Below are 27,802 nucleotides of genomic sequence, written 5' to 3'. Positions count from 1 at the left end.
ATATATATATATATATATATATATATATATATTTACATAGACATGACTCATCAATGTATAACAAGATTATATTCTAAGCAATTTTGGAGAATTTCTATTGTTCTATCAATCATCTGACAGTTAAATGGCAGAAAACTACAGAACTAGAGTTTCACAGCAAGAGACATTTTTTATTATTACTATTATTACTTGTGCCACTATTACGTCTCCTCTTATCAGTGCTTTATTGATACTGTATGTTCAGCACTCATAAAGCAAATGTGCCTGTAAACCTCATTACAGTCCACTGCACTGAGAGAGAGAGAGAGAGAGAGAGAGGGAGGCGGGGGGTCCAGACAGCAGGACCGGACGCTGATGTGTCCTGCAGACGAGCTGTGATCATGACCTCCTGAGGGGTCAAGAGCGCAGGCCGTATCAGGCGAGAGAAGCGAACGTACAGAGAGAAACGAACTCGTCCTTCTGATCAGGATCAGCCTCTCCCCTCTTCCTGAGAGAATGTTTACACAGCGCCGCCCTCTCGTCCCCTCTCAGCGCTCCACAGCGCATCTGTCCTTCAGACCGTTTTCACAGGACTGATAACCCAGCCTGGACCGAGCAGCAGGAGGACACAGGACAGGCGTTCTCTCTCTCTCTCTCTCTCTCTCTCTGTATCTATTTATCTCTCTCTCTAGATAAGGCCAGTGGCACCCTCGTTTTTGACAAGTGCTGGATAGTACAGGACTCATTACTCAAGGGGGGGGAGAGAGAGAGAGAGAGAGAAATAGACAGTAATAGAGAGACAGATACAGTGAGAGAGAATGAAATAGAGAAGATAGAGAGATTGAGAGAGAGAGGGATAAAGAGAAGGAGATAGAGAAGATAGAGAGATTGAGAGAGAGAGGATAAAGAGAATGAGACAGAGAAGATAGAGAGATTGAGAGAGAGAGAGGGATAAAGAGAATGAGACAGAGAAGATAGAGAGATTGAGAGAGAGAGAGAGGGATAAAGAGAAGGAGACAGAGAAGATAGAGAGATTGAGAGAGAGAGAGAGAGGGATAAAGAGAAGGAGACAGAGAAGATAGAGAGTGTGTGGTTTGGTTGAGACGTTACCAGAGATGATTTTTGGAGTCTGGATCTCGACGAAGCCCTTGTTGATGAGAGTGTCTCTGAACAGCTGACAGACTCCGGACTGCAGCCGGAAGATGGCCTGACTGGTCGTGGTCTGCAGACAGACAGAGAAAGAGAGACAGACAGAGAGAGAGAGAGAGAGACAGAGAGAGAGAGAGGACGAAAGAAAAGACAAACAGTTAATGATAGAATATAAATCATCAGAACGTCCACCCTGAAACAAAAGATAAGAGGGGAGGAACCCGAGGATCGGCCACACTGCACCTCTCCTGTCCACACAGAGGTCAGCCCAGGGGGCGGTACCCGTCTGTCTGCCTGTCTGTCTGTCAGGCGTACATGTTCTGTTTTGTTGAACAGATTTTCACAGGAAGGTGAGAGATTAAAGGTAACCACTGAAAGTGCACCAACAAGCCATCAAAGACCTTCTTGTCTCTGCTCAGATGCAAAACGGCCTTTTAAGTCACACAATCATCAGTGTTTTACAGAACAAATGAAGATGATTAATTAAGGCATTAAGGCCAAAATCGGCCAAAACAAACACATGATATGACGCTGCGGCGTGGAGCGCAGCAGGATAAGAGTGTGGAGAAATGCTGAGATCAGCTACAGTTTCAGTTTCCCGTTAATCAGATGACTGCCTGCTGATGGCACACGCACGTCTCCCTCCTCCCTCCATCTAACTTTCACACCACCCAGCTAACCACGTGACTCTCACTAATCATGTGATGCTGCTAACGCTACACCTCAGACTAACCTCACGACTCAGATAACCCCTCAATCCAGATAAACCTACGAGCAAGATAATCCTAAAATCCAGTTAGTCCAAGCGGTCCAGCTTATCTCATGATCCAGCTAACCCCACAATCCAGCTAACCACACAGTCCAGCTAACCACACAGTCCAGCTAACCACACAGTCCAGCTAACCACACGGTCGGGCTAAACCCACAGTCCAGCTAACCACATGGTCCAGCTAACCACATGGTCCAGCTAACCACACAGTCGAGCTAAACCTGCAGTCCTGCTAACCACACGGTCGAGCTAAACCCACAGCCCAGCTAACCACACAATCCAGCTAACCACACGGTCTAGCTAACCCCACGGTTGAGCTAAACCCACAGCCCAGCTAACCACACAATCCAGCTAACCACACGGTCGAGCTAACCCCACGGTTGAGCTAAACCCACAGTCCAGCTAACCACATGGTCCAGCTAACCACACGGTCGAGCTAACCCCACAGTTGAGCTAAACCCACAGTCCAGCTAACCACATGGTCTAGCTAACCACATGGTCCAGCTAACCCCACGGTTGAGCTAAACCCACAGTCCAGCTAACCACATGGTCTAGCTAACCACATGGTCCAGCTAACCACACAGTCGAGCTAAACCTGCAGTCCTGCTAACCACACGGTCGAGCTAAACCTGCAGTCCTGCTAACCACACGGTCGAGCTAAACCCACAGTCCAGCTAACCACACAGTCGAGCTAAACCCACAATCCAGCTAACCACATGGTCCAGCTAACCACACGTTCCAGCTAAATCCACTGTCCAGCTAACCACATGGTCCAGCTAACCACACGTTCCAGCTAAATCCACTGTCCAGCTAACCACATGGTCCAGCTAACCCCGCAATACAGCTACCACACAGTCCAGCTAACCCAGCAATCCAGCTAACCACATGGCCCAGCTAAATTCACTGTCCAGCTAACCACACAGTCCAGCTAAATCCACAGTCCAGCTAACCCCACAATCCAGCTAATCACACGTTCCAGCTAAATCCACTGTCCACCTAATCACACGTGCCAGCTAAATCCACTGTCCAGCTAACCACACGGTGCAGCTAAATCCACAGTACAGCTAAATCCACAGTCCAGCTAACCACACGGTCCAGCTAAATCCACAGTCCAGCTAACCACACGTTCCAGCTAAATCCACTGTCCAGCTAATCACATGTTCCAGCTAAATCCACTGTCCAGCTAACCACACAGTCCAGCTAACCACACAGTCCAGCTAACCCCGCAATCCAGCTAACTACATGGTCCAGCTAACCATGCGGTCCAGCCAACCCCTCAGTCCAGCTAACCACACAAGCCAGCTGAATCCATAGTCCAGCTAACCACACAGTCCAGCTAACACCACAGTCCAGCTGAATCCATAGTCCAGGTAACCACACGGTCCAGCTAACCACACGGTCCAGCTGATCTAAAATCCAGCTAGTCCCACAATCCAGTTATTCTAGGCTTCTCGTCTAATTGCACAACCCAGCTAACATCATGTTTCAGTTAAAACCACAACCCCAGCTAACCCCACAGTCTAGCTGACCCCACAGTCCAGCTGACCCCACAGCCAGTCCAGCTAACCCCACGGTCCAGCTAACCCCACGGTCCAGTCCAGCTAACCCCACGGTCCAGTCCAGCTAACCCCACGGTCCAGTCCAACTAACCCCACGGTCCAGCTAACCCCACAGTTAAGCCAAAGATCCAGCTAAGCCTACAATTCACTAAACCTAACCACACAAGCCAGCTAATCTACAACCATCTACAATCTGGGTAACCTGCTCGATAAAGCACCAAACCAACCTGAGCAGGTACCGTGAATTTAAACCTCATTAAAACTGCATTATAAAACTCAATAATCTCCATAAAACTGAAATATAACATTATGGGGTCATAAAGAGAGTTTTAAACCCTAAAACTGTAAAAGCCTAAAGGTATTTTTTCTAAATTAACTGCATATGCAGTCCTGAGTGCTGCATCAGGTCAAGAATTAAAATGATGACTCAGAGAAAAAACAAATGCACACAATATTTCCACCTTACTCTAACTGCGGTCGATCTACCAGGGCACAGTTTGTTTATTGTGGTTTCTGTATGAAACACTGCTAATATACACATTGTCAAAACTAATGAGGGGGAGTTTGTGGTGAGGGGGGAGGTGGGGAATTGAGCAAATTCAAAACTATTACAGAATTGCGTCCCACCGATATTACATGTTCAAAGGTGTATGTGAAGATAAAAAAGGTATTAAAATCTACAACACTCAGAAAGCAGAATTTGCCCTGTCCCCAGTAAAACGACACTTTATCTTGAAATACAATCATCAAAACAACAAAAATCACATTATTTCTGCATTAAAGTATGAATCTGTTTAACATCTCATCCCTCTCTATGAGTCATTCATAGTCATAGGTTATGGAAAATGTACATTTAAGTCCGTCAACATTCACTCAGCGCTGTTACCTGAACACATTCACCACTACGACACACCTGAAACATTCAGCAAGTCGCATGTATGAAAGCTGTTTACAGGGCTGTGTTTATGAGGCTGTTTATGTCTCTATGCATAATGTTGTTTATGTCTCTCTGCATTTTCCTTCTCCCTCAAACGTCCATCTCAGTTTCTCACTTTGGGACGTGGGTGTCTGTACGCAGCACCTTCGAGTGCGTCACTCCGCGTTTACGCGCACCAGAGAGAGTCCCGCGGTTACGCTGCCTCGCCTCCTGCACCCAGATTTCTGCTTTCACTTGCTGCGGCTTTTCTACAGCGTGCCTTGCCTTGAGTTAAAAACACAATGCAGGATGTACTGTACAAATACCACCACATTTACATCTCCTCTACCAGACAACAGAGGCACTCCAGCCTGTGTGGCTTCTCATTATGACTCTGTGTGGCTCCATCACTAAAGAGACCAGAGTGAACCACAGTTCAACAAGCAGTTTCCATACCAAAACGCCCCGAGTTTGCAGTAAAACCAGAGAAACGCAGAACCACAGGTACCGCTTATGACCTTATGAAGTAGTCACAGGTGCAGTTTCGGTGGAGATGGATGTGCAGGTGGGCAAACCAACTATGTGCCTATTTATATACCTTGTATCCCCATACTTGTCGACATTCTTTGGCAAATTTCAGTGCATAATTTCTTTTCTATCCACTGTGTTTAACATATAATAACGTAAAATGTTAAATGTGCCATAACTTTTGCACAGGCCGCATTTTATGTCTGTTTTTCTAATAAGTTAAATTTAAGAAAATTTAATTGTCAAAGTCTTAGATTAAAATGTATCTTGGAAAACCAACTAAATATGTCACTACTAGGCCTATATGACCAAAAGTATGCGGACCTCACTCCTAATTACTGAGTTAGCCACTGCGAACAGGTGTATAAAATCAAGCACATAGCCATGCAGTCCCCGTAGACAAACAGTGGCAGTGGAATGGGTCGTACTGAAGAGCGCAGTGACGTCAAATGTGGCACATGTTGGTTTGGGAGATTTCTGCCCAGCCAGATCTGCCCTAGACAACTAGAAGTGCTATTATTGTGAAATGGAAGCGTCTAGGAGCAACAACAGCTCAGCCACGCAGCGGTAGACCACGCTGACTCACAGAACGGGCCACTAAAGTGTGTAGTGTGTAAAAATTGCCTTTCTTCTGTTGTATAACTCACTACAGAGCTCCAAACTGCCTCTGGAAGCAACATCAGCACAAGAACTGAACATCAGGAGCTTCATGAAATGGGTTTCCATGATGGAGCAGCTGCACACAAGCCTAAGATCACTATGCGCAATGCCAAGTGTCGGCTGGAGGGGTGTAAAGTGCTGCCACTGGACTCTGGAGCAGTGGAGACGTGTTTTCAGGCGTGATGAATCAGCTTCACTATCTGTCAGTCTGATGATGAATCAGGGTTTGGTGGATGTCAGGAAACCTGAATGCATAGAGCCAACAGTAAAGTTTGGTGGAGGAGGGATAATGAGCTGGGGCTGTTTTTCAGGGTTTGGACCCCTCAGTTCCAGTGAAGGGGGATATTAATGCTACAGTACACAAAGACATGTTACACAATTATATGCTTCCAGCTTTGTGGTAGCAGCATCCATCTAGACAGGGATATTACATATATTCATGTTGGACTGAGGATAAAAACACACAGTGGTTCCCAAACAGTTGTTGTGAACAAAGAGAGTGAACAGCAACACAGGAATCTCACCACATCACCGCACTGCTGAAACTATATTACGACTGGGTGGATGTGTGTGTGGGCGTGTGTGGGCACTGAACATTCAGTTCATTCACATGCACATGGTCAGTGAAGCAAAACCCCCAAAAAAGACCCCAGAATAGAAATGAAAAAAAGTCCCCACAATAGAAAGGAAAAAAGACCCCAAAATAGAAAAGAATAAAGACCCCAAAACAGGAACTCACCCTCAAATCGATGACACGGTTGTCAAGTTTGGTGTCCTGGTTAACAGTGGCTCTGCCTTCCTGTGCAACACAGAAAAACAGCCAGTTAAATGACAAAATTACACATTTTTTCCTGATTAAGTGAGGTCATAAACCATAGCTCAGAGATTAGGGATCATTACCTTGCATCAATCATAAAAGTTACTTAAATGTAATTTAACTGATTCAATTTTTATTTATGTGCATGATTTACAACAAAATATACAATTTAAAACAAACACAGATATTGGAAAAGCAAAAAACCTGAACAGGCCATCTCTGTTGAATGGGGCCCAATAAACATTATTCTTGTATTTTATGGTCCACTTTCAGTGTTAGTATCTGGATTGTATCCTGATGCCACATACATTTACACTTGGTAGTCAAATGCGTCTCCGGTTAGTCAGACTGAAGTCTGATTGCTGTGTGGGATGGACTATGCAGATCCGCTTATTATGCGGCAACCAGTTACCAAATGTTCAGCCTTTTCATCTGCAACCCTGTGCGTCCTGCATAAATATCTTCCTCACATCTTCCAGATACAGATCACGTGCCCAGTGATGTACTGCATGGGGAGGAGTGTCAGTTGTACAGAGAGGGGTTTCGGCTGTACTGGGAGGAGTTTACGCTGTACTAGGAGGGGGTTTCTGCTGTACTGAGAGGAGTTTACGCTGTACTAGGAGGGGGTTTCTGCTGTACTGAGAGGAGTTTTGGTTGTATCAGGAGGGGTTTCTGCTGTACTAGGAGGGGTTTGAGTTGTACTGGGAGACAGATGTGTTTACGCTGCAATAACGTGGCTTAAATGCATCTCAGTCCACCTCCTGAAGTGGTTTGAGTACTTTATCATCCCAATTATTATTATTAATTATTTATACCTACCTTCTGCTTTCACTCACTGGTCACTTTATTAGAAACACCTACCTTGCACTTCCACTAACTGGTCACTTTATTGGAAACATCTACCTTGTGCTTCCACTCACTGGCCACTTTATTGGAAACACCTACCTTCTGCTTCCACTCACTGGCCACTTTATTGGAAACACCTACCTTCTGCTTCCACTCACTGGCCACTTTATTGGAAACACCTACCTTCTGCTTCCACTCACTGGCCACTTTATTGGAAACACCTACCTTCTGCTTCCACTCACTGGCCACTTTATTGGAAACACCTACCTTCTGCTTCCACTCACTGGCCACTTTATTGGAAACACCCTACCTTCTGCTTCCACTCACTGGCCACTTTATTAGAAAGACCTACCTTACAGCTCCACTATGCAGGTGAACAATGAACAAGTCCATCTGCAGCTGCAATAACGTGGCTTAAATGCGTCTCAGTCTACCTCCTGAAGTGGTTTGAGTACTTTATTATCCCAATTTATTTATTTTTTTTAATAAAATGATTTTCTCCATTAAAATCTGTCGTCTTATTTGTGTTTTAATCACGTTTTTTTATTCATTTTTTAATAATTTTTTAATAATTATTTTATTTTATTTCTATTCTCTTTTAATTCACTTTTTGAGTGACAGCATCTCATTTGTAATGCACTCTGAATGACAGCCGTGTATGAAAGGTGCTATATAAATAAACTCGTCTTGGGTGCGTTTACACTCGCATTTTTATGTGGTTTGGCCTTATTCAGATATAACCCTGATACTCAAGACTGACCAGGTGTAAACAGGGTCAAACAGTAGCCTACAGTCACTGGCTGCATGGCTCAATGTGGGTCAAAGTTCAACAAACACAACAATTTGAAGCCCCACCAGGGTGGCATAACATCTCCATTACAAATGAATGGACGAAACCTTTCTGCCACGTCACTGTAAACTTTACATAAATGTGTTGGTTTTCATGACGTCACAAAACACTGAACTGCAAACAGGCTGTCCACACATGGACCGTGGACAGGACAGTGAACGGTGTGTTTAAATAAAAATGGAATAAAATTAAATATTGAATGAACAAAATCTTACAGATGTGCATTTTAATTCGCAGAAATCTTCAGGCCAAATCGGTGCAAAATGTATATGTGTCATATACATATACATGTATATATATATAATGTATATATATACTGTATATTTGTCATATACATATACATATTTAGCCTGTATCGGTGTGTACACTCACCTCCTCTCCTTCAGTTTCAGGTCTCACAGCATCCTCCAACTGCAGAGGCAGCCTGGGCTCAGCCTGACTGATCACATAGATCTGAGAGAGAGAGGGACAGAGAGAAAGAGAGAGAGAGAGAGAGAGAGTGAGTCATAACCCAAAGGGCAATAAAACACTACATGCTCTACAAAGGAAACCTTGTTTATTAACTTTACCAAAAGGTTAATACACGAGCAGGAAGCGTTCACACTGTATTCAATGCTGTGAAAGTGAATGACAGTCTGTGGTAGCATAACTGCTTTTGTTTAAAGGGCCCATATCCATATATTTATGCCTGAGGTCATATTTCATGTTTACATGATCATTTCCAACCTCTCTGTATCTCTTACAATTAAACAGGCTGTTTTTGTGAGCTCTGCTATATGTAAGTGAGCCCTGTTCTGATAGGCTGCCCTGTATTCAGCCTCATTCAGAAATGCTCTTTAGAACTGAGTGGGCTAAACCGATGCATGTGGAATAGATGGATGTATGCAAGTAATTGTTTTTTTCATGACATCACAAAAACACTGAGCTGTTGTTGCAGTTTATTTTGTATATATGGACTGTATGGACTGGGGGAGTGATGAGTGGTACATTTTGATTTTAACAGTGTTTACATACTTCATCAAATTCTTATTTCAAAAAGGTGAGGAAAATCTGCATCATACGAGCCCTTTAAACAGTAACCATGCATTTACATATGGATGTAACCGCTTCAAACACATGAAGACAGAATGCAAATCAACTATTACGTGATTTTGTAAGAATTTTTAATGATCAATATACCAAACTGACAATAAACATATGGGCCAAGTCAGTGCTGTGTAGGTAAACAGCAGACAAACACACATGAATGTAACTGGGTGCTGCTGCGCTTCGGTGAGTGTGTGGCTGTTATGGTGAACCATCACTTCCTTTCATGCCTCAAACACTAATCCAAAGGGATGTTCTGGGCTCCAAAGAGCTCAGGAAACAGGGTCATTCATTTTAGTGCTGCATGAATAACTCAACACACTCACTGGCCACTTTACTAGAAACACTGACCTTCAGCTTCAACTAACGGGTCACTTTATTGGAAACACCTACCTTGTGCTTCCACTATCTGGCCACTTTGTTAGAAACACCTAACTTGCACTTCCACTAACTGGTCACTTTATTGGAAACACCTACGTTGTGCTTCCATTAACAGGCCACTTTATTAGAAACATGCACCTTATGCTTCCACTAACTGGCCACTTTATTGGAAACACTTACCTTCTGCTTTCACTTACTGGCCACTTTATTAGAAACACTGACCTTCTGCTTCCACTCACTGGCCACTTTATTGGAAACACTTACCTTCTGCTTTCACTTACTGGCCACTTTATTAGAAACACCTACCTTCTGCTGTCATTAACTGGCCACTTTATTAGAAACCTCTACCTTGTCCTTCCACTCACTGGCCACTTCATTAGAAACACCTACCTTACAGCTCCACTATGCAGGTGAACAATTATGGACTGTAGTCCATCTGCTGCTGCTCAGCCTCCCTCTACCTCATTTATCATTAGTTTTCTGACCACAGGGCTGCTGCTGTCCAGATGTTCTCTGGGTGGCGGACCATTCTCAGCACAGCAGAGACACTGACTGATAACGACCAGACAAGAGCAGCTCTGGGGTCAGAATATGACCTTTGATGAAGGACTAGGAGATACATAACACAAACTGTGCATTGACAGATTAACAGTCTTTATCTGTACAACAGTGAGGTGGGAGGGGTTTCCGATAAAACGGCCAGGGAGGATATAATGCCAAGAAACTAATATTTTCCCAAACATCTGTTGTGCATTCTTTAATTCCGTTACATGTTTAGTGGGCGAGATGTGATTTTTCCTTTCCTCACTCTCACTTGTGGGCTGATGTGTGAATGCAGAGCGATTCTAAACAGGAAGTGTTGTATAAACGAATGGCCGTTATTGTTACCTTCTCAACATGCAGCTCCACATCCTGCTGAGAGCAGCTCTCAATCTTCTGCTCCACCGTCTGCACCACAGCCTCTACGTCCACAATGCTCTCCTTCGTGATGCTGTGGAGAGAAGTACATATGCATTAAAGACCAAAAAAAAACAAAAAATAAAAAATAAAATAAAAAATAATCACAATACCCCCCTGAAAAAAGGGTGAACCACCAGGAGTTTCCAAAAATTAGTTAAAATGATTTCCATCTACAGAGAAAATGGGCCTCCTAACAACCACCTGGAAGAGCTGGTAGACACCAAAACTGCCCCCATCAGATAAACAGCACTTAAAGCTTTCATCTCTGAGAGAGAGGAGAAAATCAAGCTGCTTCAGATCTGAAAACATCCACAGGTGTTTCTGTCCATCCTTCCACTGTGAGAAGACGACTCAGCGCTGTGGGTCTGAAAGGATGTGTAGCTGTCAAGAAGAACCTCACTGAGAAAAGGAGACGGACACATCAAACAAAGAAGCTGAACGATGGACTGACCACCCCAGAGTCCAGACCTCAACACCACTGAATGTGTTTGATTAATGTTGGATGGTCAGTTCTAGGTCATTAAAACTTATCCCAAAGGTACTGGATGGAGCTCCATCACTCCAGAGAACACAGTTCCACTGCTCCACAGCCCAATGCTGGGGGGCTTTATACCCTCTAGCCCATGCTTGGCATTGGGCATGGTGACTCCAGAGTGTCACATTCTACTGGCCAATGCTTTTCTATGCTCTTCAGTTCCACAGGAATGGGTGCACTATAAAGCAGCTCTGAAGGACTGTATACGGTGCATTATCCCCTGAAAAATATAGATTTTAAGGTAGGCATAAAGAGCTGAGCTCCAGTTTCTCTACATGCCACCTTCCAACCAAGCCTGTGTGAAACGATGCCACTGCAAAAGGGCAAGTTCCATTAACGACTGACATTCAGAGAGGTGTTTTGACAGAAATGGAGGAAGTAGTTAGTGGAAATCCTGACATCACCCACTAGCGCAACAGCACCTTGGCCGCATTTCTGTTTTGTTTTGCATGTTGTTTTTTGTTAATGTGACTATGTGTGATTCCTCTTTTCACAGCGTCAAACAAACAAATCATTGTTGCCAACACAAACCACACACAAGCAAGCTTACACCACTTTCACTGTCCTCACCTCCGAACAGAATGAGTGTTGAAAGATCTGCAGTCCAAACGTAATAACGGCATGAGGCAGCCTGAGATAACAAGCCATGTAAATGAGCAAACAGGTTTTGCTTTGTGGAAATATTAAATTTATCACGTTTTATCATGTTAAATTAACCTAATGCATGGCGGGTCATCCACTCTTTCACTGATTAAATCAGAGTAGCTGATCTGAGTCCATGTTGGTCAGTAAAAGGGATCGGCGTGTGGAATCGGGTCTTTCTGTGAGCTGCTGTGTTTCCTATCACTGTGTAAAAGAAGCTCCATGCTGCCTTTACTGCTGGATGCACTGTTATATCACAGTGAATGCAACTGACATTGCTATGGAATCACTTAGTACTGATCTGTTTAATCAGAGTCACAATAAAAATGTGTTTAAATGGTGAAGTTCTGGGGGTGTTACAAATCAGGAAATCTTAATTTGATCAATTTTTTTGATACCGCAGTTGAAAACATGTTTTAATATATCAATATATCGCTGCTGTCGGAACAAAACCTCATATCTCCATTTTTGTAGTTTTTCAATTTTAGAAAATGCTCTTTTCTCTTTACATTGTGTGTTAATTTCAGGATGAATGGACTAAAAGAAACGGCCCAAAATCACTTGAGAAAAAGTCTGGTTCCACTGACTTACATTAAAAGTAAAGTAGGTTTTTTCCTTCTCCTGTAAAGTTACCATTTTGGAGATTTGAGGTTTTGTTCGGACAGCAGCGATACGCATTCTCAGTTTATTAGAGCACTCAACGCCATAAAAGCACACTATTTGAAACAAAAGCTGAGCTTTATAGCATACTGACCTATCGCTGTAGCCAGAAGCTAATGTTAGCCCCAAACTAACACACTAGCCATGATACAAAACAAAACGCAATGTTATGCTGCCATCCAATACGATATACTGTACTGTTAGTTCTCAAGTTTTCTTGATTAAAATGGTAGTTTTCAAACAAACTGAACAAAATCTAAAATGTGTAGCTTCGCTTAGGTCAGGCACTTATATCACATTCACAATAAATGCAACAACAGCACTGAGAAATGACATTATTAAAGGGGAAAAGGGTTTGTTTTGCATCAGCTGTGAAGTACTAAGTTAGAAAAAGTGATACAAGCAGTTGTTTGGAGCCCCAGAGTGATAAGGCACTTATTTATTTTCATTTTTTATATAGGCTATAAAAGTCACACTATGTACTCTCCTTTATATAGTTATTGCTTTATGATGTTTAACCTGTCCCTATGTTTTTCTAATCAGTGGAAACAAAGCAGTTTTTTTTCTATAATATAACTGACGTGGTTGAGAGGGTCTCCAAACAGGATGTTATTTAGGGTCCCTAAAATCCCCAAAGCTGTGCAGCTTTAAGACTGTGTTACACTCTACTTATAAAAGAAAAGATGTGGCTCTTAAAACAATGCCATAGAACTGGGGTGCCTAAAATGTGTCACTCCCTCGACCCTCTCACTCTCGGTGAGAGAACAATCTTAGTTTTTTACTATGTATAACTTATTCAGCTCTTTTTTCATTGCAAAATCTTCTTTATTTGTATATTGTTTTCTTTTCTGACTTTTGGTTCCTCTGGTTCTCTATCTTGCCAGACAGTCGAGATTTTTGTAGACCAACTGTGGGTCTGAGAACCACTAAAGAACCATTTTTTCAGTAGTGTTTTTTTTTTTCATAATTCTTTTAGTTCGTCTTTCTTCTTTATCATTTTAGTACTGTGCTGATTTTATTATCAGATATTTATTCATATTTTACTTCTTTATTCTTTTATCACTTTTGTACTGTTAAGATTTTATTCATCAGACATATCAATATTTTACTTCTTTATTCTTTTATCGCTTTTGTACTATTTTGTTTTTATCAGATAGATATTTATTAATATCTTACTTCTTTATTCTTGTATCATTTTAGCATTATTTTTAATTTTATTTATCAGATATGTATTAACATTTTATCTCTATTCTTTCATCACTTTAGTAATATTTGATTTGATATTCATTAATATTTTACTCATTTTTCTTGTCTTAATTTTTCATTTTTTAATTAATGGGGATTCTTTTTAAACCTACTTCATTACAGATTTATGTTCTGGTGCTCATTTTCTTTCTTGGCCTTCTGTCTGTATTTCAATCTGTAAAGCACTTTGATTTACAACTGTCTGTAGTAAAACTTCAGCTTCATAAACAAAGATCTGATTTACTGATTGACTGATGTGAAGTTTCTCTGAACACTAAACAGAATCTTCACACTCTTCACACATCTTTTCCACCGAGCGGCTGTTTACGGAAGCAAAAGTGAAAGAAAGACGATTTTTGGTCCCGTTTCTTTGTAAGAGCTCAGAGTAACTGGTAGAGAACGTGCTCTTCAGAGGTGTTTTTGCTGTAAGTTCACACAAACACGGCTCAGCCAGGCAGTAGGTGCAAGACAAAGCTGAGGGTGATGAAGCCCGAGTCTCTGTTTCTTTTCTTTCTCGGGGTGATTTAGGTGATTTCCTTTCTCTGTTTCACATGCGGACACAGTGCTAAGTGTGCAACGCCTTTTCTGCATCGGCCTGTAAGCTGTTCAGGGAGACGTAGGTGGTTTCCTTTGATTTATATTCCCACAGAGACACAAGGCGAAGGGTGCAAAACAATTACCCCACAAGAAAACAGGCTGATTCAGAGCTTATTAACACTTTCATAGGAACTGAGGCTCTCTTAAGTCCCCACACCATTACACAGAATGACTGTACTAAATTTTTTTGGTTTACTTAAGTCATCTGTTAAACTACACCCAAACGTTTTGTATGACGGCTTGGTTATTTAAGTAAAGCTAGTTAGGATCTGTTAACTCAGGTAAGTCGTGGCAAGGCAGGTTTATTTATGCAGCACCTTTCATACAATGTGGTCATTCAAAGTGCTTTAGAAATGATAAAATACAAAGATAATTCAAACTATAATTTGAAAAGAAGCTCCACGCTGCCTTTATTGCTGGATGCACTGTGATATCACTGCAGATGTGCTTATCGCTGATCTGTTTCATCAGAGTAACAAAAAAAAGGCCTTTGATTGTGGTTTTCTGGGGGTGTTACAAGTCAGGAAACTGTCAAAAAAGTGTCCTGATTTGATGCGTTTTTGATACAGCAGTTGAAAATGTGTTTTAATACATTAATATATGCAGTTTATTACAGCATTCAATGCTATAAAAGTACACTATTTGAAACAAAAGCTGACCTAATGCTGTAGCCAGTAGATAATGTTAGCCCCAAGCTAACATACTAGCCATGATACAAAACAAAACACAATTATGCTGCCATTCACTTCGATATGTTGTATTGTTAATTCTCATGTATATTCAAATTCATGTTTTCCTAATCAAAATAGTAGCTCCAGACAAACCGAACAAAATCTAAAAGTGTAGCTTTGTTACGACCATAATAACATTATTACAGGAGAAACGTAATTTACACAGCTGAAATGGTGTTTCTTTTGTCTCAGCAGTAAAGCACTAAGTTGGAAACCAGTTAGAAATCATTCAAAGTGCTTTACAGATGATAAAATACAAACATAACTCAAACTATAGTTTAAACATTAATAAATTATCTGTATATATTTATTCATATCTTGTTGTGTTTAATCTCAACATCTTTGGCCTTATTTAGCTTTAATTTCTTTTTTTATTTATGTTCTTGCTGTCAATTCTAGAGCTGCTAAATGGTTTTTAAACATTGACAATAAAGATCCATCCATCCATCCATTCACCCATCCATCCATCCATCCATTCACCCATCCATCCATCAATCCATTCACCCATCCATTCACCCATCCATCCATTCACCCATCCATCCATTCACCCATCCATCCATCCGTCCATCCATCCATTCACCCATCCATCCATCCATCCATCCATCCATCCATCCGTCCATCCGTCCGTCCGTCCGTCCGTCCGTCCATCCATTCACCCATCCATCATCCATCCACCCATCCATCCACCCATCCATCCATCCATCCATCCATTCAAGAATAGAAATTAAAAACAATTTTAAGATTAAAACAGGATTAAAACAATAGATTTTAAAAGAGAAGAGTCATTAAAGTTAAAAATCAAAATAAAAGGGATATTAGAATAATAAAGTGCCTTTACAGGAGGGAGGTGCAGCAGAGCTAAGAGAGTTTAAACTGAGCTGAAGAGTCTTTTGCTCAAACAGCTTCCCAGCATTCTTAGTGGCTTTGCTAGTTTCAGTTAATTAACTATTTTTCACATTAAACATTAAAATTGGATGCATTATACATTTTTTTTGTTATTCTGACTATTATTGTGTTTGAGTTAAACAACTCTACTGAGTAAATCTACATTATTTGGTGTAACTAGGCTGATTAAAGTCAAACTCACCCATTGAAGAGTGAGCAGAAGCCGAGAGTAAAGCGCTGCCAGCTGAACTAAAGCCATTTCTAATGACTGTGCTGTTTGAGTTAAACTCACTCGCTGCAGACGTGTGGATCACTGAAGATAAGAAAGTAACTATGACTCAAATATAAGCTAACTTAAGCTTGAACCTGTTAAATATTACCACTTAATTTTTTTCAGAGCAACAAGTTTATATGATTTGAATGATTATGAAAGTCAACTAATTTAAGTTTACAGTGCATCTGAACACACGGACGGTAATAAGCAGCACTGTAATCAGCCAAACACACCCAGCCTGCTCTTAACCCGCTTAAAGAAGCTTAGTGGAGTTTATGATGTGGAATCATTTGAATAACTACAGCTAAACTCCTCACATGTTAGTATGGCAACTGGATTCCCATTCAACAATCCCAAAAACTATTTTTCAAGTTCAAAATCTTTAAAATGATATAAACCACGTTTAAAACCGAACCAGCAACTGCAGTTACAGCACCTTCACTTTACTGAGGGCCACAAAACCTAAGAAAGGCAGCCACGGTTAACCTGTTCTATGTCTGAGGTTAACAGCTTTCTCTGTTAACCCAGGTTTAGGCGCTCAGGCTGTGATTAATCTGCACATGAAGCTGTGACATGAAGAACAGGCAACGGAAACGAGAAGAGGAGTCAAGCGGCTTACTTGTCAAAGAAAACAAGTCAAAGAAAACAAGTCATATGTAATAAGCACCACGTAAAGCATTTATAACAGTAAAAAAAGCAACAGTATTCAATATACTGCAGTATGATTTCATGCTCTTCAATTGAAGTGACATTTTTCATGCAACTGCTACATTCTTTTATTCTTTTATTTATTTATTTTATCATTTTAACCTATATAGTCTTTTCCTTTTGATATCTTACATTTTATAATAGCTTATATTTTTCTTTATTCCTACTTTCAACGTTTGTTAATGCACCGTTAGGCTTGCTGCCTAATTTTGTTATACTCTGTGCAATGACAAAGTATCTCATCTCTGATCAGTCGACAACAAAGTGCCGAAGTGGTTGCTGTGCTGTTCTCCTTATGGTATTTGGATTTTATGAGTACTATATAATGAATTAAAAGCTGGTTTGCAGCAATTTGGTGCCCCTAAAACACTTTAAATCCAGGCTCAAAACATTCCTGTTTAAACAGCTTTCAGCTCAGTTTAAACACAGTTAGCTCTACTGCACTTCTGTCCTCTAACGACACTTTATTATTCTAATTAATCAAGTTTTAATCATGTCTTCAATCCCATTTCTCCTTTACTTTCAGTTACTTTTTTACTGTACTGTATTTTCTCGTCTGTAAAGCATGTTGAATGACTGCAGTGCATGAAAGGTGCTGTATAAATAAACTTGCCTCACATTGAAGCTTCCTGTTTAATGTGTTAAGATCCTGCAAACCAATTGAGAAAGTATTTATATATAAAACAGACAGAAGTGTTACATCACACATTTGGAAAAACAACTCAAATATAATAATTATAAATATAATAAATTCCCAATATTTCGCAGTACTGTATTACATTACCAGTAAAAACACTGTTACACTATCAGGTTAAGTTATTACATTATTAGATATCCATTTTTTGACCAAGTTAATCATGAAACTGCATTATATTTGTGAGGTCATTGCAACACTGGGGAGTTAGTACATTTTAGCGTTGTACAAGTCTTGCCTGTTGGATTCTGAACACCTACGGTTGCAGAAGAAGCCAACACCACATCACGGCATTCAGAAAACAAGTTCACTGGCTCTGTAACTGGCTCTGAGCAGGTTGTTTACATGGAGCTGGATCGAGTTTCATCACTCATGATTTCACACTTCTCACAGTGTCTCTGCAATCAGCTCAACTGCCACACAAAACCGCAGAGCCTTACCTAATCAGAGAAGAGGAAGCTGCGCACAGCACATCACTCAGTACAGCCTCACTAAATCACGCTAACCCAGAACATCAAACTATTTATGCAGCAAAACAGGCTAAAGAAAGCACTCAGTAACCCAACACTCTCTGTTCCCTCAGGACTTAACCCCTTAAATCCTACCTTTCATTCAGTCGTTATTCCTAAAGCTTATTATTCACAATCTACTACAATTTATTCAGTATCTACTATGAATTAGTCAGTATCCACTATGAATTACTGAGCAACCACTATGAATTATTTAATAACCATAGTGGATCCTGAATAATTTCAGTATCCACAATGAAGTACACAGTAACTACTACAAATTATTTAGTAACCAATATGAATTGAGTATCCATGATCAATTACTCCGTATCCACAATGAATTATTTAGAAACCACTAAGAATTATTCAGTATCTACTACAAATTATTCAGCAACCACTATGAATTATTGAGCAACTACTATGAATTATTCAGTATCTACAACAAATTATTCAGCAACCACTATGAATTATTCAGTATCTACTACAAATTATTCAGTATCTACTACAAATTATTCAGCAACCACTATGAATTATTCAGCATCCACTATGAATTATTCAGTATCTACTACAAATTATTCAGTATCTACTACAAATTATTCAGCAACCACTATGAATTATTCAGTATCTTCTACAAATTATTCAGCATCCACTATGAATTATTCAGTATCTACTACAAATTATTCAGCAACCACTATGAATTATTCAGCAACCACTATGAATTATTCAGCATCCACTATGAATTATTCAGTATCTACTACAAATTATTCAGCAACCACTATGAATTATTCAGTATCTTCTACAAATTATTCAGCATCCACTATGAATTATTCAGTATCTACTACAAATTATTCAGCAACCACTATGAATTATTCAGTATCTTCTACAAATTATTCAGCATCCACTATGAATTATTCAGTATCTACTACGAATTATTCAGCATCCACTATGAATTATTCAGCATCCACTATGAATTATTCAGTATCTACTACAAATTATTCAGCAACCACTATGAATTATTCAGTATCTACTACAAATTATTCAGCATCCACTATGAATTATTCAGTATCTGCTACAAATTATTCAGCATCCACTATGAATTATTCAGTATCTGCTACAAATTATTCAGCATCCACTATGAATTATTTAGCAACTACTATGAATTATTCAGTAACTATCACAACTTATTCAGAAACCACAATTAATTATTCAGTGTTCACTATGAAACTAATGTGCAAGTTATGCAGCTATGAGAGTCACGAATTGAAAAAGAGATCTTTATAGAATTTAACGTTGTTAAAAATGTACTTTATATTGAAGAATCTGTACTGAGTGACAAAGTACATCTTCAGACACTTCAAATTACTGAGCAACTACTATGAATTATTGAGCATCCATTATGAATTATTCAGTATCCACTACGAATTATTTAGTAATCATCATTAATTATTCAGTAACTACTATGAATTATTCAGTATCCACTATGAATTATTTAGTAATCATCATTAATTATTCAGTAACTACTATGAATTATTCAGTATCCACTATGAATTATTCAGTAAATTCAATTAATTATTCAAAAACCACTATTAACTATTCAATATTCACTATGAAAATGTGGAAGTTATGCAGCTATGAGAGTTTAATGTTGTTAAAAATGTCCTTAATATCGAAGGATCCATACCTCTTTCTGATAGAGTGACAAAGTACATCTTCAGACACTACAAACTACTCAGCAACCACTATGAATTATTCAGCATCCAGAACTGGTACAAACTTCACCAACTGTGATTGGTTAGAGGCTTGTTTGCAAATTGCAACCTTTTGCTATATCAGTACTGTAAAGGCCAATAACAGAATAACCAGTGACCATTATTTTATATTATTGTGCTCTGCTGCATCAGTTTATTCTGAAGGAAAAAGCCCTGTTTGTTGTTTTGTCTGTAAAGCAGCCTTACAAAGGAAATTCTAGAGTACAAGAAGCAAAATTCCCCTAGTTTTCTTTGTATTCCTCATGTGAGAGTTTTAGTTCTGTTTTTTAATTCTCGATTGCGTCTGCATATCAGCCACATAATTTAATAAACAGCCAAACAGACGGAGATATTTAGAGGCCTGGAATGACCCTGAGAAGGAGAACACAGGTCAGACTCTTCCACCGCAGAAGAATGGAGGAAGTAAAGGTGGAAAGGCTGAGTGAGGACTGCTGCGTCACTCTCTAAAAGCCTGTGGAAAGTATCTGAGGTTGAACACCAGGGCAGCGTGACACTCATACCAGCCAAGAAAAAGCCTGGGAACCACCTACGTATGGTCCAATATTAAACCAGCACAGGCCGCAGGGTCACATGAACAATGGTTTTCCAGTGAAACCTGCGCCAGCGCAATGCTACTCGACTTCCCCTTTAAGGGTAGAAAGAAATGACGAAGCATTTCTTTTATATTTATTATTCAGTAAAGAGATTCTCATGGTCATTCGGCTTTCTAATGAGGGGCCGATGCACTCCAGCCCTAATATAACATACCAGTATGAAAGAATCTACAAACCTAATTCCAAAAAAGTTGGTTCAGTAAATAAAACGCAAATAAAAACAGAAAGCAGTGACTGGTGAGCTGCCTTTTTCAGGTTTTTAATTAAGGACAGCAAAAAGAAGATATATTTATTATTTTACCTTTTCAGTTTTATTGATTTTTGGAAATTGGAAATTTGATACCTACAACACATTCCGAGTTAAGACGGGGCAATGTAAGACTGGGAAGTTTGTGGAATGATCAAAAACACCTCAGTCACCACTTTATGAAAAACTACGTGAGCAAGAAGTCCAACGATTTAGAAACAGCATTTCTCAATGCATGACGACAAGGAGTTTAGGGATTTCACCATCTACAGTGAATAACATCATTAAAAGATTCCGGAAAAATCTCTGTGCAGGCCGAAAGGGCAAGGCCGAAAACCACGACTGAATGACCTCTGATCACTCAGATGGCAATCCATTCAAATTCAACATGCTTCTGTAAACAAACATCACCACATACTCATTGTGCTCAGGAATACTTCAGAAAACCCTTGTCAGTAAACACAGGTTGTCACTGCATACACAAACTGCAAAGCTGAAGCCATATCAACAACACCCAGAAACGCCGCCGACTTCTCTGGGCTAAAGCTCATCTGAAATGAACAGATGCTCAGTGGAAATGTGTATTGTCGTCCAACAAGCCAACCTTTTAGACTGTTTTTGTAAATAATGGGTGTTATGTTCTCCGGGACAAAGAGGAAATGGACCAGTTGTTACCAGTGTAAAGTTCAAAAGTCAGCACCTGTCATGGTGCGGGCGGGTAGCTTGCACATCAGTGAAAGCACCATTAATGCTGAGGGGTAAATACGCATTTTGGACCAACATACGCTGCCAACGAGATCAGGGTTTCTCCAGCACTGGGCTGCAGACCACAAGTGGCCCACACAGGACCCTCTGGCCAATACTGAGAAGGAACAAGTGGTCCATAGTGGGCCAGCGGTGGGATCTTGAGATAAAAATCAGTGGAAAAAAAAATGACTTAATAATAAGAAAGAAATATTAGATGTTCTCAAATGGTAAATAATATTAATACGAGTCATGCAACAATGGTGCACAAAATATCATCTATTTATTGCCCTTTTTCACTAGAAACTAAAAACTGCCCCAAAATATCAATCAACCACTTGTAAGTGAAAAAAGTTTGATTTCAGGTATAAAATAAACATATGTTCACCTAATCAGTTGATATTTAATGTTCAATGATACATATGGCATGTTGTGGCACCTGAAAACTGCTGTGTTAAAATGTCCCAAACATTTATTAAAGCATGTAGGGCCTTTCACGCTTTCTAGTGATACATATGTAGACCTTGAGGTGGAAAAGCTTGAGAACCCTTGATCTAGATGACGTCTTTTTCAAGGACATCTCTGCTTGTCTTAGTAAGACAATGCCAACCCACGTCATTCTGCACGTGTTAAAACAGCATGGCTTTTTGAAAGTGCAGCTGCTACACTGGCCTGTCAAAATTGTTGTAATAGTCAAAATGAAACAACTTTCACAAATACAACCGTGTCCTCAGTTCTCATGCGCCTGTCTCAATGTTTTTGGAACATGCTGCAGGCAGCAAATTTAGAATAAGATATACAAAATACACAACACAACCAATTAGTTGAAAAATTAAATATATTGTCTTTTTTGTTTTTATTAAAATTTTTCCTACGGTTCAAACTTCTTAGGAATTAGGTTTGTTATACTGTTATGTTTTTCCTCTGAGGGTTTATTCGGGTTCTTCTTTTAATTTGTCACTCATCTGTATGTAAGCCAGCCTACGAGCTTCCTGACATACAGTACTCAGATTCTACTGCACTCAATTCCAGTAAGAATCAGATCCAGACATCACTGTGGAACTCAAACCTGCTGGGAAAGACTACAATGTGTGTATGTCACAGTGCTGATTAGGGCTGAAACAATAATTTGATATCAACGATTACAAAAACGTTTCCATTGTCAGTTTTTCACATGCACTGTTAAAGTGGGGTCCAATCGAGAGTGTGTTAACAATTTAACTGAAGAGGGCAGCAGTTCAGTTAGTGTCGTACCTCTGTGAGCAGATAGCGAAAGAAAAAGAACAATAATAGATGAAATAAAAATAAATAAATAAAAAAAGTAGTAAAGTCTGCATTTTCTGAAAATGAAGGATAAAGTACAACATACAACATATCGCTGTTGTTGGAACAAAACCTTGTATCTCCAAAATGGTAACTTTACAGGAGAAGTAAAAAACCTACTTTACTTTTAATGCAAGTCAGTGGAACCAGACTTTTTTCCAAGTCATTTTGATTCATTTCTTTTGGTCCATTCTTAATGAAATTTACACACAATGTAAAGGGTAACAGGCATTTTCAAATTATGTCAAAAACGGAAAAACGGTTTCTTCCGACAGCAGCGATATGTAGGTCTGACTGAACTTTCTGAACCACAACGTTACCTTCTGCCACCAGAAAAGAAAATACGCTGAAGCAGCATACGGTCAGCTAACTCCATACACCTGGTTAATGAGCTTAAAATACAACTAATTTTGTTCACACAGTATTCACCTGAAACAATGCCACCCGCTCATCCTGAAAACCTGTTCACGCAGAGCTTGTCTGGTAAACTAGCACATTAAAATATTAAACTGGACGGCCTGAAGAGCTGTAACTAGTGTTTCATGCGGTTAAGAAAAAGCACCTGCAAAGGTTTTGTAAGCCAAAAAAAAAATAAATAAAAAATTTGCATTCAAGACTGGAAACTCCTCGATCCTGCTGGACAGATAAACCTTTTCTGGGTTCCACATAAGTCGTTCGGATACCGGTTTATGTTTTTGAATGACTATATGTGATAAGAGTGGATGCAAATCTCTTTATGTTAATATGAAACATCCAAGAAACACTGCTTTCCTGATGAGTGAAACTCCTACCACACCCACTAAACCTGGCAATAAACAGAGCAGCTGTTAAGGTGTGTAGGGAAATCTGAATGTGAGGCATGCTAAAGTGTATTATGCAAATACATCACCCGTCAAAAGTTAGACAGACACACCTGCAAAAGAAATTGTATACTTAAACATTTTTGCTCCTGCTTTGCTCTTTACTGTACTTTGTACTGCTGCAATAAAAGACTTTCCCTTTATTATCTGGGATTAATAAAGTGATAGATACATCTATCTATGTATCTAGGTATCCATCCATCCATCCATCACATTAAGTAAATTAATTACTACACAACTGTTCGGTAGTAATTATCGAAGATGATCACAATTAATTAGGCTGACAATCAGAATTTCCCATAGATTTCAATAACAAGCAGAATGTGAATTGGATGTGTTGGGTTGTGGCAAATAAAGCTAACTCTAATGCTTTTAGCATGTGTGCTAGTAGGATGATTTTTTGCTTACTTTTCACTCTTATGAAATACATATAGACTTGCTGGACTCTACATATGATTCTGTGTAACTGAAGACGTTTGCAGTATAATGTATTATTTTAGTCTTATAACCAAGAACTGAGCATCAGGAGCTTCATGAAATGGGTTTCCATGGATGAGCAGCTGCACACAAGCCTAAGATCACTATGCGCAATGCCAAGCGTCGGCTGGAGGGGTGTAAAGCGCCGCCACTGGACTCAGTGGAGCAGTGGAACCGTGTTCTCTGGAGTGATGAATTAGCTTCACTATCTTTCAGTCTGATGATGAATCAGGGTTTGGTGGATGCCAGGAGAACATTACCTACCAGAATGCATAGCGCCCACACTAAAGTTTGGTGGAGGAGGGATAATGAGCTTGATGAGTTTAGTGTGGAGGAACTCCAGTGGCCTGTACAGAGCCCTGATCTCAACCCCACTGAACACCTCTGAGATGAACTGGAACATCGATTGTGAGCCAGAATGGGCACAAATTCCCACAGACTCACTCCAAAATCATGCAGAAAGCCCGTAGGGGTTTCCATTAGTCCATTTCAAAGGGGGCAACTCCATATTAACGCCCATTGTTTTGAATGGGATGTCCAACATTTGACTCTGAACTTTTGACAAGCAGCATATCAATTGCGATACACGACACCAGGGCAATATATTAAGGCCCAGCCAGTGTTTCTCCTCAGCTTTTCTGAGAGAGTTTTTGGCCTGGGGGGTTTTGCAGCCCTCTCACTGACCCCAGACTGGCACTAATTCATTACAGCCAAGCTTTTAAACCCTGCTGTCTCTCCTCTCATCTGTCTGTTGTTTGTTATCGTAAGAAGAGAGACCCATTACTCCGCTGAATGACCGCTGCATCCGAGTGCAGAAAACAAAAAAAAAAAATGGAGCCCTTTTGTGTTTAAGTGAAACACTATCGATTGGCCCTGAACGTGTTAAAATGGAAGCCGACGCTGGGAGGTCACTTTTCCCACCATTGTTAGACAGGAAGTGCTGCCCTGTACTCACTTTGCAGCAAACTTGACCATCTGCTTGCTGGCCCGATCTCCCACAGCCACCAGAGCCTGGACGTTAAACTGCTGCTGACGCAGAACCAAGAAACACTGCTTCCCTGAGAAGAGAGGACAAAACGAAAAACAAACAGCAGATCAGGTTCTACATTCCTGGAGAGGGAAAAAACAGACCGTCAGGTTCCGCGGGTTTCCAATCCATCACACATCAAAGGCTAATTTACACACCTCAGCCGAGTCACTGATCTTTAGAAGAAACTGGATCAGAAGAGGCAGCAGCTCCTTTTCATCACATTCTGTCGGATTTCTGCTTTTAACGTTCACCATCACTGTGACTGGTTTATAGACGCTACTATTTAAAGGTTTAACATGAATCACATTTCACATTAATAATGCTTATTATCTTAGTAATTAATATCTACAATGCAGATTCTAGGTGTGTAATGATATGCAGAAGTCAATACAATTCAATACAACACAGTCAATATAAGGAGTGGCTGAAAACGTGTCTTGTGTTAATACATCAACACTTCCATTTTCAGCTCATTAGAATATTCAATCTTATAAAAGTATAATATTTGAATATAATACGATACGCTGTGACACAGTTCAATACAATCAGATATATTGTTCAAATGCCTATTAAATACACTAATCCAGGTACTTTTCAACATCTTATTCAATACAGTAGTTTGGCAACAATGAAGTTTTTCAAGGATAAAGACAGTGTAATTATATATTTACAGGATTTTAAGTCAGGTTATCTCCTTTTTAAACAGTGGGCATTAAGGATATTAATATTATTTTAATGCTGTCATTTTAGAATCTACTACAGCTCTGCTCATCATTCTTTTTCATTTATGTATTTGTTTTACAGCTTCTTATTAATCATTTGTAATTATATACACACATTTATAAGCATATTATAATCATGTTATACATTTATTTGCAACCATACTGGTTTTATATTACCGAAAACATTGATTCATTACCGAAAACTAATTTTAAAGCTCTTTAAAGACTTTTTAAAGACTTTTTTTGGTACAATAACAGACAAAAGTGGAAATTTCAGACTTCAAGACACCCATTTCTACTGTTTTTCTGTTACACTCTTAAAAAATATGCTTTAGTAAAGAGCCCATATGTAGAACCATGAACACTCAAAGAGCCCTTTGCATGATTAACATGTTCTGTACATCATGAAAGATTGATGGAGAGTGTGTTGTGGATCATTCTATATAGAACTTTTCTGAAAAGGGTTCTATATAGCACCAAAAAAGTGTTCTTCTATTGCAACAAACTTGATTTGGTAACAATAGCAGAACGCTTTTTGGTGATATATAGAAAAAAGTTCTATTTAGAACCATCTACAGCACGTTCTCCATCAATCTGAAGGACGCTTTCACCATGCAAAGAACCATTTAATCATGCAAAAGGTTCTTTAAATGTTCATGGTTCTATATATTTACTAAAGAATCCCAGAAGAACCACATTTGAAGTGTGTATTAGAGATCACTGAACAGCTCACGGTTTGAGCCGTATGATCTTTTTATGAATGCTGTTAGCACCATGCTAATTTGTGTTATAAGCTTTCATTACTACATTAGCCTCGCAGCTCCAGTGCTAAAACTGAATAAGCAAACTTCAGACACCAAACAGATCCTAACTACATTTGGGATAAAGGGCAAAAAGGGTGCAGAGGAGAGCGATGCATCCTCTACAGAGAACAGAGAGAAATATAATTTTTTGGTAAATTGTAGTTAAATTTTCATTTATTTGCTGATCGTGTAAAACACAAAATGTGCCATAACTTTTGCACAGGCCATAGTGTGTTTAATTTCTTTCCTCAATACGTTGAATTCAGTAAATAAACAGCAATTGTGTATTAAAATGAGCAAAAGTGTGTTCTCTTATTTTCAAAATCAGCAAAACGTGGAATTCGATCAAGGGTGCACAAACTTTTGCACACGACTGTATTTGAACCATATCGCCCACTCCTAATGATTTACAACTGGGTAATATTTTTTTGTTCCCACCCACTGGTGCACGGTGACGTAATCAAAAGTCATAAGCCGTTTCAGGGGCGGGGCTAAAGTCACTGCACTTAGATAACTTTACAGGAAAGTAAAAATCTGATGAATCGTGATTAATAAGACCCGGAAAATGAACTAACAAGCATTAAAGCCGAGAAACTGTAAACCGCGCAGTGCCGCAGACATTCAGGTGCGGATCTGGACCATCTGAGGAGAAGTTCTGAGGTCGCCTCAACACTAAACGAGCTCAAAGTCACCTTCCCTCCATAAACAGAAGCTCTTGAAATCCACGGCACGCAATCCAGACTCGTCACCAAACTGCTAATCAGACACCTTTAAGACTGCGCAAACTTCTGATTCCCTTTAACACGATCAGGTGGAGATCAGAGGCCGGCCGGCAGCTTTGATGTTGTTGTCTGTTTTTGGTGACCAGCTGAGCGGTCACCTCAAATCAGGACGCTGTTTTGCTCTCAAGGACATCCTTCAGCTCTGGACTCTCTCAGGGGATGAATGGCGAGGGGGGTAAAGGGGTCGCGACGTGGAAGTAGTCTGGGAAGGAAACTGCAGAGATACGATCGCTAAACTGCAGTTTATTCGGCATCCCATTCTCAGCGCTGTCGCCTACGTGCTGGACCCACGGGTTTGGACCAGCGCCAGCTTACTCACAGAGAGGTCAGCTGAAGAAGTTCTTGTTGTGGAACAATAGCACTGTGGCTGATTTAGGTGCTTATTGGTGAATAAAAAGCGAATGGAGGAATCAGATACCAAGAAAACAAATTAAAGTGAGCATTTCCAGATTTCAGTGTCCAAAATTTAATG

The 27,802-nt window shown here is 39.9% G+C and overlaps 1 protein-coding gene across 1 annotated transcript in view; it reads right to left on the bottom strand.

The window, feature by feature from the left end:
• Positions 1–27,802, bottom strand: part of dars1 (aspartyl-tRNA synthetase 1) — a 65,129-nt gene that overhangs the window by 17,963 nt on the left and 19,364 nt on the right. Inside the window, exons 6-10 of the mRNA XM_036576834.1 lie at positions 24,949–25,051; positions 10,429–10,531; positions 8,446–8,526; positions 6,300–6,359; positions 1,090–1,201 (exon numbers count right to left, since the gene is read on the bottom strand). Of these exons, the coding sequence (XP_036432727.1) occupies positions 1,090–1,201; positions 6,300–6,359; positions 8,446–8,526; positions 10,429–10,531; positions 24,949–25,051 (459 nt within the window). The remainder of the gene's footprint in view (positions 1–1,089; positions 1,202–6,299; positions 6,360–8,445; positions 8,527–10,428; positions 10,532–24,948; positions 25,052–27,802) is intronic.

Source organism: Colossoma macropomum, unplaced genomic scaffold, assembly GCF_904425465.1.
Source record: "Colossoma macropomum unplaced genomic scaffold, Colossoma_macropomum, whole genome shotgun sequence".
Lineage (NCBI taxonomy): Eukaryota > Metazoa > Chordata > Actinopteri > Characiformes > Serrasalmidae > Colossoma > Colossoma macropomum.
Note: the sequence above shows the minus strand (reverse complement) of the source record. Positions and strands in the feature narration are given on the sequence as shown.